This window comes from Suricata suricatta, chromosome 8, assembly GCF_006229205.1.
Source record: "Suricata suricatta isolate VVHF042 chromosome 8, meerkat_22Aug2017_6uvM2_HiC, whole genome shotgun sequence".
NCBI lineage: Eukaryota > Metazoa > Chordata > Mammalia > Carnivora > Herpestidae > Suricata > Suricata suricatta.
This window is the reverse complement of record NC_043707.1, coordinates 106,085,717-106,105,235: the sequence shown is the minus strand read 5'-3', so window position 1 is coordinate 106,105,235 and position 19,519 is coordinate 106,085,717. Positions and strand designations below refer to the sequence as shown.

Sequence of the window (19,519 nt, the reverse complement as noted above, 5' to 3'; positions counted from 1 at the left end):
GGGGGGGGGGGGGGGGGGCAGGGGGGCTGTCCTCAGTGACTGACGAGCACTGTAACCTGGCCCAGGGTTCTGAGAGTAGTGGGTAAGGGACCCAAAGGCTCTAAACCCAGTTGTGAGAGTGCCTTTGCTGAGCCCATCAAGATTTCCAGGACCTCAGTGCAAGGGGAAGAAGGAAAAAGAGAAAAAAGGTGGCAGAAAGAGAAAGACAGAATTGGGTGTTTGGGAGTTCTGGGCAGCCCATGTCACAGCCCATGTCTCAGCCCCTGCAAGCTGATGGTACTGAGCATGGGCCTGTGAAGCGTGAGCCTCATCACATGGTGCTGACATAATCTGCGAAGGCCTGGGATGAGTCCCACGAGTCGCTAACCACGTGACAAGTGGCCCGGAGCCGCCGAATGGCTTCCCTGGCTGTGACTGCATCCTGGTCCAGCCAGTTCTGGAAGAGACGCAGGTGACCAAAGGCTCCACGGCCCCAGCGCTCCAGCCGCTTGGCGAACTCCAGAAGACCATCTGGCTTGATGCAGTTGGAACTGGTAGGGGTGAGATGGATTAGACACCCAGGAAACTCCCTGTCTATATCCCTGCAGCTCCATCCCTTGTCCCCTCCTCCTCCCTATATACCTGATGTCCAGCTGACACAGAGAGGAGGATGAATCCTCTGAGAAAACATCTGCCAGGGCCAACAGGCCAGCATTCCCTGGGGAGAAGGGGAGAAGTGTCTAATCACCTGAGAACAAAGGTGTTCCAACCCTTTTCTGGTGGGGAGAAGCCCAGCGTCCTGAAGCCCCAGCACACAACTATATTCCAACCCCCATGTTCCTAGTGGAGTGGCCTATGCCTTCCTCCACTGAGTTTCAAGGTCAAAGGACTAGCTCCTTCACCCCAGTCCCTTCCCAGGGCCCTGCCCCCACCCAGGCGGTTCCCTGGCAGCCGGAGGCCCTTCAGTGTGGAGTTGCCCTTCATAGCAGCAACCATCTCAGGGAGAAACTGGGCCGGGCGCTTCTCAAACAGACGGCAGAAGGAGAAGGTAATCTCTGTCAAGAGAAATTAGAATAAATTCTGATGGCTAACATTAAGGCTTAGTGCTGCCTCCCTGCCCCAGTTGGCCTTAGCAAGGGGTATGAACATTTTATAGAGGCCCAGAAAGAAAAAGGAATTTGTCGAAGACCCCAAGCAAGACTGGCACTAAATCAGATTTAAACAAGAGACAGCCCAGAGGTTCACCGTAGGGAGGTTGTGTGGACAGCTCTACAGTCACTTCTTTTCCCTGTGTCCACTGCCTGCCCTCTAGGCAGGGGAGGGAATCAGGGACAAGTCTATGAGGGGAACCTGACAACAGCATCTCTATCCTTCCCCACCACCATTATTTCTGTCAGCCACTGAAAGAACAACTTGAGTGATTTTCCCATGTTTAGTATAGGAGGAGTCAAGTTTGGAACCTTTTAGAAGGAAGATCATGCGGGGTCTGTAGCCATTTTGTAGTTGAGGATATCAGGCCAAGAAAAACGGGCACAATGAGGACCCATCAATGCCCCAGGTTCTGAATGATAAATTTACCTTGAAGAGTCAGATTCTGTAGCAAAAAGAGCACCTCGCTCTGACAGTCAGCTAGGTTCATGTCATGGAAGCTCAGCCTCTTCAAGGCCAGGTTGTACTCTGCATGGGGGTGGAGGCCACAGGCCTTAGCTTTCCCAAAGAATGATAACAGGGTTTCCTACCCTCCCTTTACCATTCTAGCTGGGTCCTACCTTTCAGTGTCTGTAACACAAGCCCAAAATCTTGGGGAGAGGCAAAGGTAGCACTATCCAGAGACAGCTGCTGCAGAGAACCTGAGGCCTTCAGTACAGAGCAGAGCAGTGGGGCTGGTTGGGCTCCCCGTGGAAATCCCATCTCCAGCTGTTCCAGGCAGTTTTCTGGATATGATAGGGAGAAAAGATTCCAGTGGGCCATCTCATAGCAGGTCCCATCCTGTCCTTTAGACATTCACTGAAAAATCTTGTTCATCTACTTGTCACTGAGTACCTGCTACATACTAGATACTCTGCTAGGTTCTGAGAAAAGAGCACTAGGAGACTTAGTCCTTGTCCTTCTGGAGCTTTTAGTCCAGGAAGACTAGACTAGACAAGCAAATAGGAGTGCAGAGTGGTGAGATAGGAAACATACAGGATCCAAGGGGACATACAGAAGTGTCCTTGACCCCTTTTCTGGAGACTCTTCTGCCATGGTCCCTTTCTATTGGGCTTGTAGTGGTCTGGGCCCTGTCCAGCCCATAGTTATCTTTAAGAACAGCAAGTCTAAAGAGGGAATGGATTTCAGATAAGCCAGGAATGAGTGTTGCTAGGCATCGATTGGGTCTTCCCACCTTTTCTACACAAATGCACCTGCACACTTGTGTGAACATATGCACACACACGCACACACGCACAGTGCTTCACCTGGTATCTCCTCCTCCCCAATTATGTGGGTAGGGGGCCCAGCATTCCCTGGCACGGCAGGGTTGTCCCTCTGGCTGGGGTGGTCAACACGAATAGAGAGGACCCGCAGCAGGGGCAGGGCTCGCACAATGGCACGTGTCAGCTCCAGGATGGGCAGTGGTGAGAACAGATCACTGAGATGCAGGGCACGGAGGCGGCATCCAGCCTGGCCTGACAGGGCTCGCAGACTGTCCAGCAGGCGGAAGATGTTAGAGCCCAGGCCTATGGCAGGAGAGAGGTTAGGTCAGTCATGTGGGAGTGTCAGCAAGAATAACATTCAGAGACCACTCCAGATATTTCTGTTGATGACTATCAATTCCCTTGAGCTTCAGATCAGATTATTTAAAATCATTTGTCTCAACTATTGATCCATTGTCTTGCTTTTTCCCTCAGGTAACCAGCAAACTGATGTCTACTGTACTGGGTCATGCCCTCAAGCATCAGTTAGGGCAGTCACAAAATAGAAGGATGTGGTCGGGTATATTGTGCTGCCAGCTGAATGATGGGCCCAGAGGCCACCAGAAGTCTCTGGACTTTTCTTATAGGTCATGTGGAACATTTGAAATCTAAGCAGGGGAATGGCAATGACTCAATAGGGGATTTTAAAGGATAATTAGGTGGGAATAGAGCAGAAAAGGATAACCACATCCCACAAAAGGGAACAGGATCCAGAAGGGTTAGAGCAGATGCTTAATACCACAAAGCAAATAATTTCTTGGGCCCCCGTCTCCCCTTGGACTGAGAAGGCCCCTATTGATGCATTCCTTCAACTAAACCTCACCCAGCACCTAGAAAATGTTTTTTTGCTAGACAGCAGCCAGCAACAGATCTTGCTCCTGCCTTTGTAGCCTGATTAACAACAAAAATGTGTGTGAGGGGAATTGGGGAAGCTGAGTATTGTAGAAGCACAAAGGGTAGGTACTTAGCACTCAACCCAGCTTCCCTCAGTAAAAACTTTACAGTTGAGCCTTAAAAAGGAGACAGGCTAAAAGGAGGGACAAGAATGACTGGCAGGGAGGACTGTGCATATATAAAGGCCTGAAGGAGGAAGAGTGGCAGGCTCCAAGAACTGAAAAATTTAATGTGGCTGGTGTGTAAAGTATGTGGGGGGAATGTCCAAGATGCCACTATGAAGGTAAGCAGGAGTGAGAAGACAAATGACCTGTAGTAAGTATGGTGACAGGAAACCTTTGAAGGGATTTTAAATGAATGACTTTTTGTAAAACAAAACTTGGGTTGTTGTGAATTGTATGTTGAGTATGAAGTCAGGAGGAACTGTTGAAATGATGAATCTGGGTTAAGTAATGGTAGCTCAGATGTATGGAGATAGAGAAATTAGTGGATTTGAGAGATCACAAAGATATGTGGTACAAAAGAAAGAACCCAGCTTTCTTTTGGGCAGCCGAGTCAGCTGTGAGGTCACTGACAGGACAGGAGGAGGAGGATCAGCATGGAGGGGAGAAGATGCATTCAGGTTGCAGGGCTTGTGGGTTATGAAGTGATATTTAGTAGTTGGCCAGCTGAATAGACTGGAATTTAGGAGAAGGATCTGGGCCAGTGTCATAGATTGGGGAATCTTCAGCAGAGCTGGCCTTTCAAACTGCAAGAATGGACAGAATTGTTCAGGAGGCATGTATAAAGTGGCAGAGCTCTGAGGAACTCTGAATGTTAAAAGATAGGAGAATATCCAGAGAGGGAGAAAAGTAAACTTTGAGGTAGTGGAAATAAGAGTTTTTGATGAAGACTACTTCAGAGCAGCAAACCCCGCCAAGAATTAATATAAGAGGAGGACTAAAACGTATGTGTTGGACTTAGCAACAGGGAGGAACTTGGAAAAGGAAGGCAGCATAAAGGACTGGTGAAAACCTTGGATTCTGTAATCAGGTTGCCTGGATTTGGATCCTGGCTCTACAATATATTAGTGAGGTTTTCCTGAGCAAGCTGCTTGACCTCATAGGGTTCTTGTAAGGATTCAATTCATATAATAATGCTTAAATTATGCCAGATACATGCTAAGCAATATATAAAAGTTCTTATTACTAAGGCATTTGAAAAACAAGCTTTCCTAAGTTGGCAAGAAGCTATGGATCCAGAGCACAAGCAAAAGAGTTAGCCTTAGATAGGATGGCCATCTCTTCCATTGTGGTGAAGGAGGAAAGGATGGGTGCTGATGCAGGAGAGTTTATAGGTTGATTAACAATAAGTTGAAGTCCAGGTGTGATGGCTTCTATTTTCTCTAAAGTAGGAAGCAAAGTCGTCTGCTAAGAAAGGAAAAGGGAGGATTTGGAAGTAATGGGAGCTAATGTTGCAAACACAGGATTCATAGGATAATGACTGAATGTACAGTAGCACCAGTCTGCACAGTTGTGTGATTTTCTCCATCAGTGCTCAGCAACCTAAGTAGATTGATGGATTTACCTGGAGGTGAAGTTTGGCTAGCTGGGCACAGCCAGGTAGGTAAGAACTGAGGGCTGCTTTGCAGGTTGCTGGTCTGATAAAAATGTGGTCTACACCTTGTCCATATAGCTACTTTGATAGGAATGGTGGGACCCAACCTTGGCCCGGGCTGGGCCTGCATATACTATACTGTTCCCACCTGGCTGTAGATTGCCTACCATATCTAAGATGAACCCATTCTTAAGGTTCTCACTGCTTCTCACAAACCCCTGCTCCCAACTCTAAATCAAGCCTATAGACTTCATGTTCTTCCCCGGCACTAAAAGTCTGCCATTGTTTCATGTGTGTACCTTCTGCCCATCTCTGAGGCAGGCAGGGCTGCATCTCCAGCTCCTTGATTGCACTCCCTATTCCCCTCAGGAGGACTGGGCACACAGCTGTGTGACCCATCTCTGCCCCTGCAGGGCACTCACCATTATAGGAGAGTGTGAGGCTCTCCAGAGACACCCAGGAGCTCAGCAGGTGGCACAGTGTCAGAGCTGCCTCTGTGGAGAGCGGAACTGTGAAGAGCTCCAAGGTGGAAATGCTTCGAAATCGCTGGGAGGCCTCCAGTGCTGGAAGCCCCAGGCAGCTGGGATCTGATCCATCCAAAGCTCCACAAGCCACTTCCCCAATCTCCATCTCTTCCCCATCCTCTTTCTCACCAGCCACAATGAAAACAAAGTCATACAGGTCTTCAGACTCCGCACCAGACCCCTGACGGGTGCGAGCACCCTTCTTCCCTGCAGCTCGCTTAAAACGCTTTAGGGGCTTAGGCTGTGGGGCTGCACTAGCTGGAGCCCGTTTGGATGAGGATGTGGAAGAGGAGGCAGAGGCAGAGGAGGTGGTGGCTGGAGCAGAGGGCGGCCGGTTGGTGCCAGGAGCCTCGTAGGAGGTTGCCGGAGGGTGCAGATCCCTCTTAGGGTCTGTCCCACCTGCTATCAGGCTCTCCTGTGTGCTCCGGCGTGTTACCCGGGTAGCAGGTGCAGCTCTGGCCGTCTGCTTGGCTTCACTCTTCCGCCTGGAGGCCATCAGGGCTGCTGCACATCGCTCAGCAGCATCCCTGCGAGGCCGGCGCGAGCCCAGCAGGAGGGACCCTTCATCTCGGGATGGGGCCCGGCCTCGGGAGGCCTCTCCACAGAGGCGACAAGGTGGACCACCAGGGCCTGGCTGCCAGAAGCCAGCACTCATGGTGAGAATAAGGATGAAAAGGGCTGACTCAGGCACAGGCCAGGAGTACAGTGACACCTGGCTGACAGCCCCATGGTGAATAAGCTGATGCAACAGCTGCCTAAGTGACTGCTGAGCAGCCACATCAGAGAACAGCAGGTGGCGGAACTTGAGGGTGTGCAGGGAACTGGCCAGGGTCTCCAGAACCCTGCGGTTGGGCTCAGCCACCAGCTCAGTCGCACCCTGCAGCATATTGCAGATGGTCAGCTGCCGGACATGGCGGGAGCTATGCAGAAGAGGTGAGAAGCGCTGGTCACAGAGACGTCTGTCAGAAGATACATCAATGGTCCCACGTAGAACATGGGAAAAAAAGGCCTCCATAAACTTGGCTCGCCAACAGGTCACACTCTGAAAGCAGAGAACATGCCAGATAGCTGTCATGTGAAGGGCTACCCACTGAACCATCATTACCCAGGTTCCTCCATTCCAATAGCTATTTGATGAGTAAGGCAACATTCTAAATTTATGCAAATTCGTTTAATCTTCACATCTTTGAGGTACATATATTACCCCAATTTTACAAGTAGGAAAAACAAGGCACAAAAATTGTTACTCCCTGTGGTTACACAGGTAAATTGTAGAATCAAGATTTGAACCCTGGGAAATGTGGTTCCAGAGATTATTTTTTATAGTGCCTGCTATCCAAGTGAAACATTCACTGCTGTGGTTTCTTCTGTTTATTTCTAGAACCTGATCCAACTTTCCATTACCACTACCACCTTTGTTCAGACCTTTATCACCTCACATCTGACCATCAGCTTCCTGATTTCTCCCCCATCTCAAATTTTTATACACAAGTCCACTGGATTCATCTTTTAAAACATGACTGACTACATTCTGCTTTAAAACCCTCACAATCTCTCCACTGCTGAGAGTCAGTCTGATGTTCCTTGGCCTGGCAGGGAAAGCCCTGTACAATACGGCCTCGGAGAAGATTTATCTCCTACATCTTGCTCAGGTGAATGCTTTGCTCTGGATAAACTGATCACCTCATTGACCAAACCCGCTTTCTATGTCCTTTTCCTACATCTGGCAGAAATGCTCTTCATTGCCAGACCAAATAGGTTTCCTGAGAGGACCTATTAACATTTCACTCTTTTTAAAAAATAAGTTTTTAAGTATTTATTTTTGAGAGACAGTGAGTGGGAGAGGGGCAGAGAGGGAGACACAGAAGCTGAAGCAGGCTTCAGGCTCTGAGCTGTCAGCAGAGCCCAATGCAGGGCTTGAACCTGAGGACCATGAGATCATGACTTGAGCCAAAGTCGAATGCTTAACTGAGCCACCCAGGTGCGACAGTATTTCACTCTTGTTAGGGCTGTTTGTCTCAGTGTCTCTGTGTGCCCCCTTTTACACCTCCCCCCGCTTTTCTTGTGGGACTCTTCTGATACTCTGACTACTCAGGTCTTAGATGTTGGTAAACCTGTCTCATGTCTCAACATTTCACATGTTTTATCCCAACCAGATGAGAAACTCCTGGAGATCAAGGCCCAAATCTCAGATTTGGTTTCTCCAAGTCAATAGTTCCTGGCTTTAATGCACATGAAATAATTTTTTTCTCCATAATATTTTATTGTCAAATTGTTTTCCATACAACACCCAATGCTCTTCCCCTTAAGTGCCCTCCACCATCACCACCACCTCTTTTCCCCCCTCCCCCTTCCCCCTCAACCCTCAGTTCATTCTCAGCATTCAATAGTCTCTCAAGTTTTGCATCCCTCTCTCTCCCCAACTCTCTCTCTCCTCCGTTCCCCCTGGTTCTCCATTAGGTCTCTCTTGTTTTCCTGCTAGACCTATGAGTGCAAACATGGTTTCTGTCCTTTTCTGCCTGGCTTACTTCACTCAGCATGACACCCTCAAGGTCCATCCACTTTCCTACAAAGGGCCATATGTCATTTCCTCTCATTGCCATGTAGTACTCCATCGAATGCACATGAAATTTTATCAGACCATTACGGTACATTTAGAAGATCTCTGAATGCGGGTGTTTCTCAACCTTTGGTGCACATCAAAATTTACTGTGGAGCTTTTGTTTTTCCAAAATCTCATGTCAGCTACCCAGACTTGGTGATTGTCTTACATTATATCTGTGGTTAGGTCCGTACAATTTAAAAAAAAATATTTTTGAGAGGGAAGGAGACACAGAATCCAAAGCAGGTTCCAGGCTCAGTACAGAGCCTGACGCAGGGCTCAGACTCATAAACCGTGAGATCATGACCTAAGCTGAAGTCAGATGCTTAACCGACTGAGCCACCAAGGCCTATGAATCTTTATTTTTTAAACCTCCCCCAGATGATTCTGATATATATGAGGTTAGCATTTATTGCTACCTACCCTTCCCACCCCTAAAAAGATATGTAGCCTTTTTTAAGTCCCCATTCTCTCCTAAGGTGCAACAGAAAGTCTGCTGACTCTGATACAGGTGTTATCTTTGCCACTATACTCTGGACCTCTTGAATTTCTTCATCTGTAAAAAGATAATATCACTTGCTTCACAGGTTTGTTGTGAAGATCAAATGAGACCATGCAAGTCAAAGCACTTTATAAACTGTAAATCACAAAATGTCATTTCTGTTACTGCTAATGATAATAGCCCAGTTGGGCAAAGTGAAATGAACTTGATGGAGGCAGAGCCTGTTAAGTAAGCTGTCCTTTTATTTAGCCTGAAGCAAAGGTAGTAGGGGCCTGAGGTTCCCCAAGACTAAAAGGCACTTCTCTTTGGTACTTGCCCTGCCTCTATGCATTCGCTCATTCCACAGTGACCCTCAACTTCTATCTGGGGTTCTTGGCAGGAGTTAGGCCCCTATTCTTAGGCAAAAGTGTCATTACCTTTGCCCTGGCCATTCCCTATGACATTGCCTGCTGTGGTAATAATTGGGAATGACTCTTCATGTTTGAGCTAACTGCATGGCACAACAAGGGGAAAGGACCTCTCTCATCAGCACCCATGTGGGGGTATTATGGGACGAGAAAAAAAATACTTGGCAACCAAATCACTCAGCCTGGAGTAGAAGCAGAGCAGGTATTCGTGAATACTAACTCCTACACATTTGCTGGCCCATGCTCATAGCCTTGGAAAACACCTGCAGGTAACCTAGCAAGGCTTCAACCTTACAAGTGAGAGAGTCTAGGCCTAAAATGCAGACAAAAATGTGAACCAAAATATTGTGGCTATTTCTGACCATGAGGTATGTGGAATATGTAGTTTTCATAACTAAATATTAGTGTTTTTTCCCCCTCACACATTTTATTGGTTGATGAAGACAATGGGAGAGAAACTGGAACACACCAGACACGTGGTGACTGCTGTTGAAAACAGCATGACAGGAATAGGTGCTCCAGAGCCAAACTGCCTCAACTTGAATCCTGGGTCTGCCATTCACTAACTATAACCTCAGACAAGTAACTTCACCTCTTTCTGACTCAGTTTCATCATCTATAAAGTGAAGAAGATAACTAAGCCTACTTTCATCATAGAGTTGTGAGGATTAGATGAGTAAAGTTAGTTATGACAATTATCTCAATTACGAGCAGAGAGCAGTTCACTGCATTTTATTCCATCAGCACCTTTTAGAAGAATCTCTACCAAAATTTTAAAGCTGAGGGGTGCCCGGGTGGCTTAGTCGGTTAAGCATCTGACTTCAGTTCAGGTCACTATCTCATAGTTCATAGATTCAAGTCCAGCATTGGGCTCTGTGATGGCAGCTCAAAGCCTGGAGACTGCTTTTGATTCTCATTCATTCTCTCTCCCTCTCTCCCTCTCCCTCTCTCTCACTCTCCCTTTCTCCCTCCCCCCCCCCCCCCCCCTCCCTCTCTCTCTCTCTCTCTCTCTCTCTCTCTCTCTCTCTCTCCCCCTCTCTCTCCCTCTCTCTCTCCCTCTCTCCCCCCCTCCTGTTCACTTTCTCAAAAATAAACATTAAGGGGTGCCTGGGTGGCTCAGTCAGTTAAGCTTTGACTTCAGCTCAGGTCATAATCTCCTGGTTTGTGAGTTCAAGCCCCAAGTCGGGCTCTGTGCTGACAGCTCAGAGCCTGGAGCCTGCTTCGGATTCTGTGTCTCCCTGTCTCTCTGCCCCTCCATGCTTGTGCTCTCTCTCTTTCTCTCTCTCTCTCTCTCTCTCAAAAATAAACATCAGGGGCGCCTGGGTGGCTCAGTTGGTTAAGCGTCCGGCTTCGGCTCAGGTCATGATCTCACAGTTCATGGGTTCGAGCCCTGCGTCAGGCTCTATGCTGACAGCTAGTTCAGGGCCTGAAGCCTGTTTTGGATTCTGTGTCTCCCTCTCTCTCTGACCCTCCCCAGCTCATGCTATCTCTCTCTGTCTCTTAAAAATAAATTAAAAAAAAAATTTTTTTTAAATCAAATTAACAAAAATTTTTAATTTCAAAGTTGAAAAATAGCTAAGAGGTCTAGTTCAAGCCATTCATTTTGTGGACTTGTACACTATCACTGAGGGAATGCAAAATGATTTAAACACATTCTTTTGGGGGTGCCTGGGTGGCTCAGTTGGTTAAGTTTCCAACACTTGGTTATAGCTCAGGTCATGATCTCAAGGTTGTGGGATCAAGCCCTGCATTGGGTTTTGTGCGGGTTGTGGAGCCTACTTAAGATTCTTTCTCCCTCTCCCCCTGCCCTACTTCCCCACCACTTGAAAGTGTGCACACACAGTCTATTAAGAAAAAAAAAAAAAATTAAGGTGCCTGATTGGTTCAGTAGGTTAAGTGTGGGACTCTTGATTATGGCTCAGGTCATGATCTCATGGTTCATGAATTTGAACTCTGCATTTGGCTGAGGTGTGGAGCCTGCTTGGGATTCTCTCTCTCTGCACCTCCCCTGCTCATGTTCTCTCTTTCAAAATAAACTCAAAAAAATAAATTTAAAAATAAAAGATTTAAACACATTCTTTTGGGGGCACCTAGGTAGCACAGTCAAGGTGAAGTGATAGGCTCTTGGTTTCAGCTCAGATCATGATCTCACAGTTTATGAATTTGAGCCTCACACTATTAGCACAGAGCCTGCTTCAGATTCTCTGTGTCTCAAAAATAACATTTATTTATTTCTGACAAGAGTAAGAGAAATAAGGTACCACCAAAGAGGTAAAATGACATTTGCCTACCAACACAATCCTTGGCCCATCCACAGGCTGGTGGCTCAGGCACTGGTTGAGGAGGAAGAAGTGTGTGTACAAACTAGGGAAGGCTAAATATTTTCTTGTGCTAAACAGAGCCAGCAAATGTTCATGAATTATTGTCCACTATTTTTCTGATAACAGAAATATTATTTGTGGAAAGAGAAACAAAATCTGTAAACCAACTCTTTGGAGTGTATATGTAAATGTGAATAGCTATAATTGTTTTTATAGCATTGAGACAATTCTGAACATTTTCAAATTCTGGAATTCTTAAACATACCACTGTGTCATTACATTTTTTTACCACCATGTATTTAAATGTTTTTAGAATATGACTTTATTAATACTTTAAAAATATGGATATACTGTATTTAATAATTCCTGCATTATGGAATAAATTATTTCTAGTTTTTGATATTAAGTTGCTGTAATGAACATCCTGAATCTTCATGAGTAACTCAATTTTTATGTACTTTAAATTCTATGAAATTACTTTCTAGTCCAAGAATTAATAAAGACTCTTGACAATCATCACCAAACTGCCCACCAAGACAGCTGCATAACAATTTTGCTCCCACCAATACCATATTAAAATGCAAGTTCCACCCAACCCTGGAATTACATTTTATAACAAACCAAAATAAGGCTTCACTAATTTAAGAGTTATCAGTTTATTTTCCCATTTCTTATTATTGAGATTGAGTATTTTTCACTTTATTGGAGATTTTTGTATATTTTGTGATTTGTCCCAATCTTTATGTATTCTACTGGAATATCTTGTCTTTGTCTCATGCTCTGTCTCCTCTTGTTTTACAAATACTGTTGCTAACATTCTTTTCTAGTTTATGTACCTTTTAAATTGTGTTTATTATATTGGCATTTTATATGGCCAAATATGTCCATACTTTCTTTTTTGGTTCTGCCCATTTAATAATTAACACTCTCCATCCTGAGATTAGATAACCAGTCACCTTTATTCTTTTTTTAGTTGTTTTATGCTTTTACTTTTTACAGTTTAATCTTTAATCCATATAGAAATTATTTGAGTATATTGTAAAATGAGGCTCTAACTTGATTTTTTCCAAATAGTTAACCAATGACTAGAGAATCATTTACCAAGTAATCCTTCATTTCCCCATTGCTTTGTCTCCAGAATATCAGATCTCTTAATACACATATACATAAGTACTATACAATTTGAAATTCTATTTCTTTATAAGCACTCAGGGGTTATATCTATTTTATTCACCACTGTATGCTTAGAACCTAGCATAGTGCCTGGAATTGAGTAGCCACTCATTAAGTGTTTCTGAATTATGAAGTTAAGGTCACTGTCATGCAAAACTGGGAAACAAAAAAAGGCACGCTTTGGAATGGATATGATCCAAGTCAGGACCTCTGTCAAGGTGACTGTTAGGCCACCAAGCCTGGGGTTTCCTTAATGTTTTGAAATGCTCTGAGACAAGAAAAGATAACAAACACACATGCTTTACCAGGAAGCTTGAGCTAATGTTGGGAAAAACTTATTCTAAGTGAAAGATATTACAATCTCCATCAACTGCTAGTCAACCATACTGCTTGGGAAACACTAGGCCACAGTGACTCTCATACTTCTTTAAAGGTTTCAGGAAGCTGTTACTGTTTTCTAATCTTGCATCTACTCCTCCTCATAAGCCTAATTCCTGTACATAGTACCTGAAGATTTTGTTGGGCCTTAGCATTATCTCACTGAACTTGAGGAGTTGCATCCAGATCTGGAAGTAGGATAGCTGAAGGATATGGAGCTGAATGTTACTGAACCCAGTGCATCCCCAGAAATTAAATCTCCAATTTCTGATAAAAGCTTGTTTTCTTATCACTTGGCCCCACCCACCATAAAGCCCAGTTCAAATGCTACTTCCCAAAAAAGACTTTCATGTTCCCTTCTCCCTCAACCTTCCTGTTACTATCACACCACTTATCCTACCATGCATAATGTATTTGTTTGCAGATTTTCCTGCTAAATGTGAAGTTCTTTAAGATTAAGGATGGTGTCTGTATTTCCAGTATCTAACATAAGACCTGGCATGTGGGAAGTTTTAGTAAATGTTTACTCAACTCAATCTGTCCTGTCACCTAGTTATGGAGCAGCAAAAGAAAATCTGCTTAAAAGAGAAATCCAGTGAGTTATACATAATAGAAGTGCAATGCTGAATTCCTTCTACAATACCCTTGTGTCAGGTAGTTCTCTAGACTCTATTTGAACACTTAGTGATGGGAAACTTATAACCTCTGGAATTAGCTTGTTTCATCACCTATAATAAGCTAAGGGTTTAAAAGTTCTATGATCAGTTTGGCAAAAATTTATCCTCCTTTAGCTTCTACCAGTACAAGTCTATTAATTTCTCTTTTATGTGACAATCATTCAAATATTTCAAGACAGCTCATGTTTCCCAGGTCTTCGCTTTTTCAGGAAAAACATCTCCAGTTTCAAGTGTGACTCACATGATGTGGTCTTGACTTCTTTCTCCATACTCCAGGGGTAGCCTGAGCACTGTAAAGCCAGGCAGGTCTATTATCCCCCTTGTCCTTCAGCATGTGTTATAATTACATTAATTCATACAGCTCAGGGTATAGTCATTATATGAGTGGCTTTAGTACACTGTTGACCAAACCTCCCGTAATCTTTTTTATACATGTTGCTGCTAAACCCTCGACCTCTTGCCCTGAGGTCATGCAACTGGAATTTTTTTAGACTCAAGTGAAGAATTGGGTTTATTCTGTTAAATTTCATCTTGTTAAGTTTGACCACTGTTTCAGCCCTGTCAAGCCCTCTATGAATTTGGGTTCTGCCATCCATTATGATTACTACCTTCCTCTGTTTTGTGTTACCTGCAAACATGGTGAGCAATCAAGCCAGTGACAAATCCCAAATGGAAAGAACCTTGTGACAATCCATCTGAGCTCTCCTCCCAAATTCATTCTAACCCTTGTCTGCACTTTACCAGCACCCAGCTTGTGTTTGTAAGCTATTCCTGCTTTCACTGTGCAAAGTCAGGCCAGAGTTCTACCTAGTGCTAACTTACTTCCAAACTGGAAGGCCTTGTCTTCATCAGCTCATCCCATAGTCGGCGCCAGATGGCTTGAGTGGAGAGGCCTGCGGGGAGAAATATCACCTTTATTTGGCCGCTCTTTGTCCACCATGAGCGAAGTATATCAGCCTTTAATGTTGTCCTTCTCTGGGTTCACAGGAGCAACACGGTAGACTAGTAAAGAACAGTGGCTCTAAAGACAGACTGCCTGGGTTTAAATATCAGCAAACCACACTCTAGCTGTGTAACTCTGGGCAAGTTTACTTAATTTTTCTGTACCTCAGTTTCCTTATCTGTAAAACATAGTTAATAATAGTTATTTCATAGAGTTGTTGAAAAGATTACGTGAGTTTCTCCAGGTAAAGTGCCTAGGACAGTGCTTGGCACATCAAGATTTATTAGATAAATGTTAGCTATTAACAGATCTGTCCAATTAGTGGTTTGGGAGGCAGCAAGGTAAAATAGAAAACCTAAGATTCGGAAGATCTGGGTTTTAGTCTGGCTTAGCTATTAACTGTGGTGTGCCTGTGGTTTCACTTTTATTAGTATAAAAGTGGGATTGTTTATTTGTTTTGTTTTTCACTGGACATTTGTGAGGAATCAGGTAAGAAAGCAGGTCTAACAGTACTTTTTGAAAAGCATGAGTTCCACACAGGTATCAGGTATAATATTTACCAGAATATCATGGTGACTGGTTTATAATCAGTGACTGAGCAAGAGAGAGAAAGACACTCACCTTTCTTGAGGGCAGTTTCCTCAATCCTCTCCAAGTAATATATATTGAGCAGAGGTAAGATGCTTTGAAGTATTGGGCCTGGGAGAGCTACAAAAACCAAAACACAAAATTTATTTTCCCCCCCCAGAGTTTGAAGCATTATTTGTCTTATTGGAAAGGAAAACAGAAGGGCAGACTTCTCATTTGGCAAATGGAACCTCTAGAAGCTAACCTAAGTCTAATTCAAACTCTAATCCACTTATCTTCTGCCACTTAGTTAGCAGCTGGAATTTCAGGGACATGCACATCTTCAAGGGTAAGATAATAAAGCAAGCCGATATACTCATTTAGGAGTTGGTCAGCTCACTTCTGCCCAAGCATGATGAAACATTCTGTATTTAAAAGGTCGTATTGAGGGGCACTGGCATGACTCAGTTGGTTAGGCACCTGACTCCTGATTTCAGTGAGGGTCACGATCTCACAGTTTGTGGGTTCGAGCCTTGCATCGAGTTTTGCACTGGCGGCTCAGGGCCTGCTTGGAATTCTCTCTCCCTCTTTCTCTGCCCCTTCTCTGCTCTCTCAAAATAAATAAATAACTTAAAAAAGAAAGAGATAAAAAGGGGTGCCTGGGTGGTTCAGTCGATTAAGTGTCCAACTCTTGATTTCAGCTCAGGTCATGATCTGGTAGTTTGTGAGTTTGAGCCCTGCATTGGGCTCTGCACTGACAGTGTAGAGCCTGCTTGAGATTCTCTCTCTCCACCTGTCCCCCACTCTCACTTTCTCAAAATAAATAAACTTTTAAAAAAGATAAAAATAAAAAATAAACAAAAAGTCCTATTGAGTATGTGTGATAAAAATGCCCAACATAATCTGGGCTGTGCTAACTTATCCAGCTCCCTGCTTTGCCTCCTATAATTTGGCCACACTAAACTACTTTTACATTTACTTAACATGTTACACGGTTTTCTGTCTCTGTGCCTTTGTTATCCTGCTCTCTACTAAGAATGTCCTTGCCATTTTCACCATATCAACTACTCATCTTCCAAGTACTATGTGCCCTTTATCAAGCCTTTCCTGAATTTTCTTCCACTCTTCCAGGTTGGTGATTCCTATCCTTTGGGCTCTTACTATACTCTCAACTAGTACTTTCCTATGAAAAATAGAAAAAATTAGGCCCTAACTCTAAATTCAACACATCATAAGAACAAAACTTGCTCTTACTGATGTCTAGATCCAAGAGGTCTTATAATATTGTGGCTAAATGGTGTAGTCTCTAGAATCGGACAAAATTGAATGAAATTCTGATTCCATTACTTAGTTATGAATCCTTGGACAAATTAACATCTTGAAGACTCAGTTTTCTCAATTTTAAAATGTAAGTAATAATAACTACCTCATTATATTGCTATAAAAATTAAAGAAGATCATACCTGTAATCTTTTTAAGATCATGCCTGGCCATAATAAGCTCACTAAATGTTGTCTATTATTATTCTTATCAGATGTCAATACCATCTCTGTCCTGCCAAGAACAGTCTAAGATCTTAGAGTATACCATATCTCAAGTAAAATCTTTCAAAACTTCTAGGATAGCCCTTTATCTTTACTTGTGAAATAAATGAATCCTGATGTCTACAAGTCTAGGATAATTCTTTGTACATAGTACTCCATCTACTTGCTGAATGAAAGTATTAATTTCCTAAGCTATTACATTAATGTAGGTTCTCTATTGGATTCAAGCTCCATATCCTGGCATTCAAGGCATAACATACCTATTCTATGTATCCTTTCCTGCTGCCTCTACTCAGTTACCCCTTCTCTCTCCCCTACACAAAGTAACGACGCTGCCTCTGGGAAGCCTTTTTTGGCTGTTAGCCCATATTGAGATCTTCCTCCAAGCAGTACTTCTTCACAGGCCTCTTACTTGGCCCTCCTAAGAGGCCTAACCTGATTCAGCTTTTTCTGTGCTGTTTACCTAGGCTAGGCCCATAGGAGCTCTTCTTCCTCTATCTCTCCAATCTGCTCTGTTTAGCCATCCCCTCTCACAGCCAGGGGGATTCTCATCCCCCTATATCCACAAACTTCTCTCTTCCTTTCTCCATTCTTCTTAAGCCAGGCTCTTCCTTGCTTCTTTCCAGCCTATACCTTTAATGCTTCCTCTTCCCAACCCTGGGCCTCTACACCCAGCCCTGTTCCCTCATAGCCAAGTTTAGCATTTTAGAAGCTCCAGGCTGATACAGCCAATCCTCTCTCTGGCTTCTTTCACATTCCCCAGGACTTTTCTGAGCCCCCTGCCCAGCTCCACTGAGACTTCACCGATTCCCCATGGGTCAGCCTGACCCCTCTCCTCTCAGATGTTGGCACAGGGCCTCCACAACGCCTCCCCCCACCAGCTTGAGGACTCTAACAGTCTTCCCCACTACAGGAAGACACTTGGGCCTCTTCAGTGCCCCACCCCCACCTCACCAAAGGCCTTCCCACATCCCTGGCCCTTCTTTAACCACTCTCCACAGCCTTGGGCCTTATTCCTGGAGGCCCAATCCGGCAAACTCCAGGGCTCTTTTCTTTACAGCCACCTCCACAAAGTAGAGCTCAAACCCGGAATCCCAGGGCCTCAAGCCTTCACTTCTGACCTTACCAGGGCCTTCCTCCTGGCAAAGACACTACCACCTCTCCGGAGGCCTTCTGGAGAACCCCCCCCCACCCCCACCCCCACCCCCAGCCCCTCAAGGCCGGGGGGCCTCCTCTCCTGCCACTCCCTCTCGGTTCCCAGGGCCCTGGGCCTGGCCTGTATCGCTTCACCCAGCTTCGGCCTGTCCTCTGGACCCCACCCCCTCACACTACCAGTCAGGCCCCAGGCCTCCCTCATACCCTGTGCGGCCAGGCCTACCCCCCACAGCCCTCACGCTGTTCTCTAGAACTCTCACCATCACTGTTCATCACGCCGACCCGAGTGTGTCTCACCAGCTGCCAGGCTGGGGCCGGCGGGGCCCACCCCAAAGCCCGGCCTCTGCGTGCGCATCCGGCTGCGGGCCTCCTCTCCTGCGTTACCTGGCCCGCGCCGGGCCGCCCTACTCCCAGGCCCACCAGCTTGGCCTGTCGGCTTGCCCTCCCTGGCCCCCTGGCCCAGGGCCGCGGGCCGCCCGCCTTTGCCGCTCAGCCTGGGCGGCCCTGTGCCTCCTTTGGCTCCAACTCAGCCCAAGGCCTCCTAGCTGCGATGCGCCCCCTCCCAGCCTGGATCCCCGGGCCGTCGCGCCGCCTGGGGCCTCGCTGGCCCTTCCCGCCGGTCAGTCATTCGAGCCTCCCTCGATTGCTGACCCGCTCCGGCCTCCCTTCACCCGCTCGGGCCCTTCCTCCGCTCAGGCCAATCCGAGTGGCCTCCGGCGTTCCCAGCCCTGCCCGTCAGTCAGTCCTGCGCTCAAGCAATTTGGCACCCGGGGCTGCGGTCGTCAGTGCGCTCCCCTCAGCCCCGGGTCGTCGGACAGGCCTCGGCGCCACAAGCCTTCGGCCTCGCCCCCAGCCCCTCGCTCTCCAATCCACTGCGCTGCCCTCGCCCATCAGCCTGGCCTCCGGAGTCTCGGCACCCCAGGTCTGTCAAGCAGATACCGGAGGCCCCGCGCGTCAGTCAGGTTAAGTGGCCCCAGGCCTGGCCTCCTTGCCTTAGGCCGGGCCTCCCAACTTCGGCCCCCGCCCCCAAGCGGCAGAGCCATCCCTGCCCATCGGTTCGACATCCGAGGCTCCCCAGCCCGGCCCGGCTCGAGCGTCAGTTCGGTGCCCACGGCCGGCCCGTCACTCCAGCCTCTGTCGTCGGGGCCCTGCTTGCTTGGCCCCAGACCGGGCCTCCTGGCCTTGCCCCCCGCGCCCCCCAAGCCAGGCCGCGGTGCAGGTCCACCTGCCGATTTGGTTCCTGCCTTTACTCTGCCCAATCCGTCAGTCACGGAATTCATGTTCCGACCCGACGGTGCGGCTTCCAGTGCCGCGGGCTGGGCCTTGCCCCAGGCCTCCCGGCCTCGCCCCCCGCGCCCCCCGGCCGCTGGGCCGCCTCCGCTCGTTGCCAGAGGTAGCCCCTCACCCCGCGACTTACCCCACACCCCGCTCTCCAGAACCCCCATATGGGCGCTCACCGCCCGCCCGCACAGCTCGAACAGGGCGGGGGGAGCGCTGGGGCCCGAGGCCGAGCTCTTCGCTGGCGCCGCCTCCCGGGACGTGGCCTCCATGGTCGTTGCCGCCGCTACCTCACAGAACCAGCAACTCCGGGCGCGCCAGGCCTCGGGCGCCGCCATCTTGGGGAGGTGCGCGAGCCCGAGAGTGGCATCCTCGGGCCGCCATCTTGAAGAGGTCAGCAGTTAGGACGGTTTCATCAGCGATGTGGGGAAGACTTAGAATTACACTAAAGGAACATCGAATAAATCCGCATTCTTCCCAAGTTTCTTAGGAGCCAATATTTTAAATAAATCATTATATCAATGTA

General features: G+C 46.8%; 1 protein-coding gene across 2 annotated transcripts; it reads right to left on the bottom strand.

The window, feature by feature from the left end:
• Nucleotides 1-6: 6 nt before the first annotated feature.
• Nucleotides 7-19,378, bottom strand: LRRC41 (leucine rich repeat containing 41). 2 transcript variants are annotated; one of them, XM_029946973.1, is made up of 10 exons: nt 19,133-19,378; nt 15,071-15,157; nt 14,329-14,399; nt 5,345-6,488; nt 2,436-2,696; nt 1,749-1,913; nt 1,558-1,656; nt 912-1,034; nt 622-697; nt 7-530 (listed from the first exon to the last, which is right to left on the bottom strand). In XM_029946973.1, the coding sequence occupies exons 1-10, from the start codon at nt 19,329-19,331 to the stop codon at nt 311-313; spliced, it is 2,445 nt and encodes an 814-aa protein (XP_029802833.1). In that variant the 5' UTR covers nt 19,332-19,378; the 3' UTR covers nt 7-310. The 2 variants fall into 2 exon arrangements, with proteins under 2 accessions (XP_029802833.1, XP_029802834.1); XM_029946974.1 differs by lacking the exon at nt 19,133-19,378 and adding an exon at nt 17,976-18,777.
• Between the last annotated feature and the right edge of the window lie 141 nt (nt 19,379-19,519).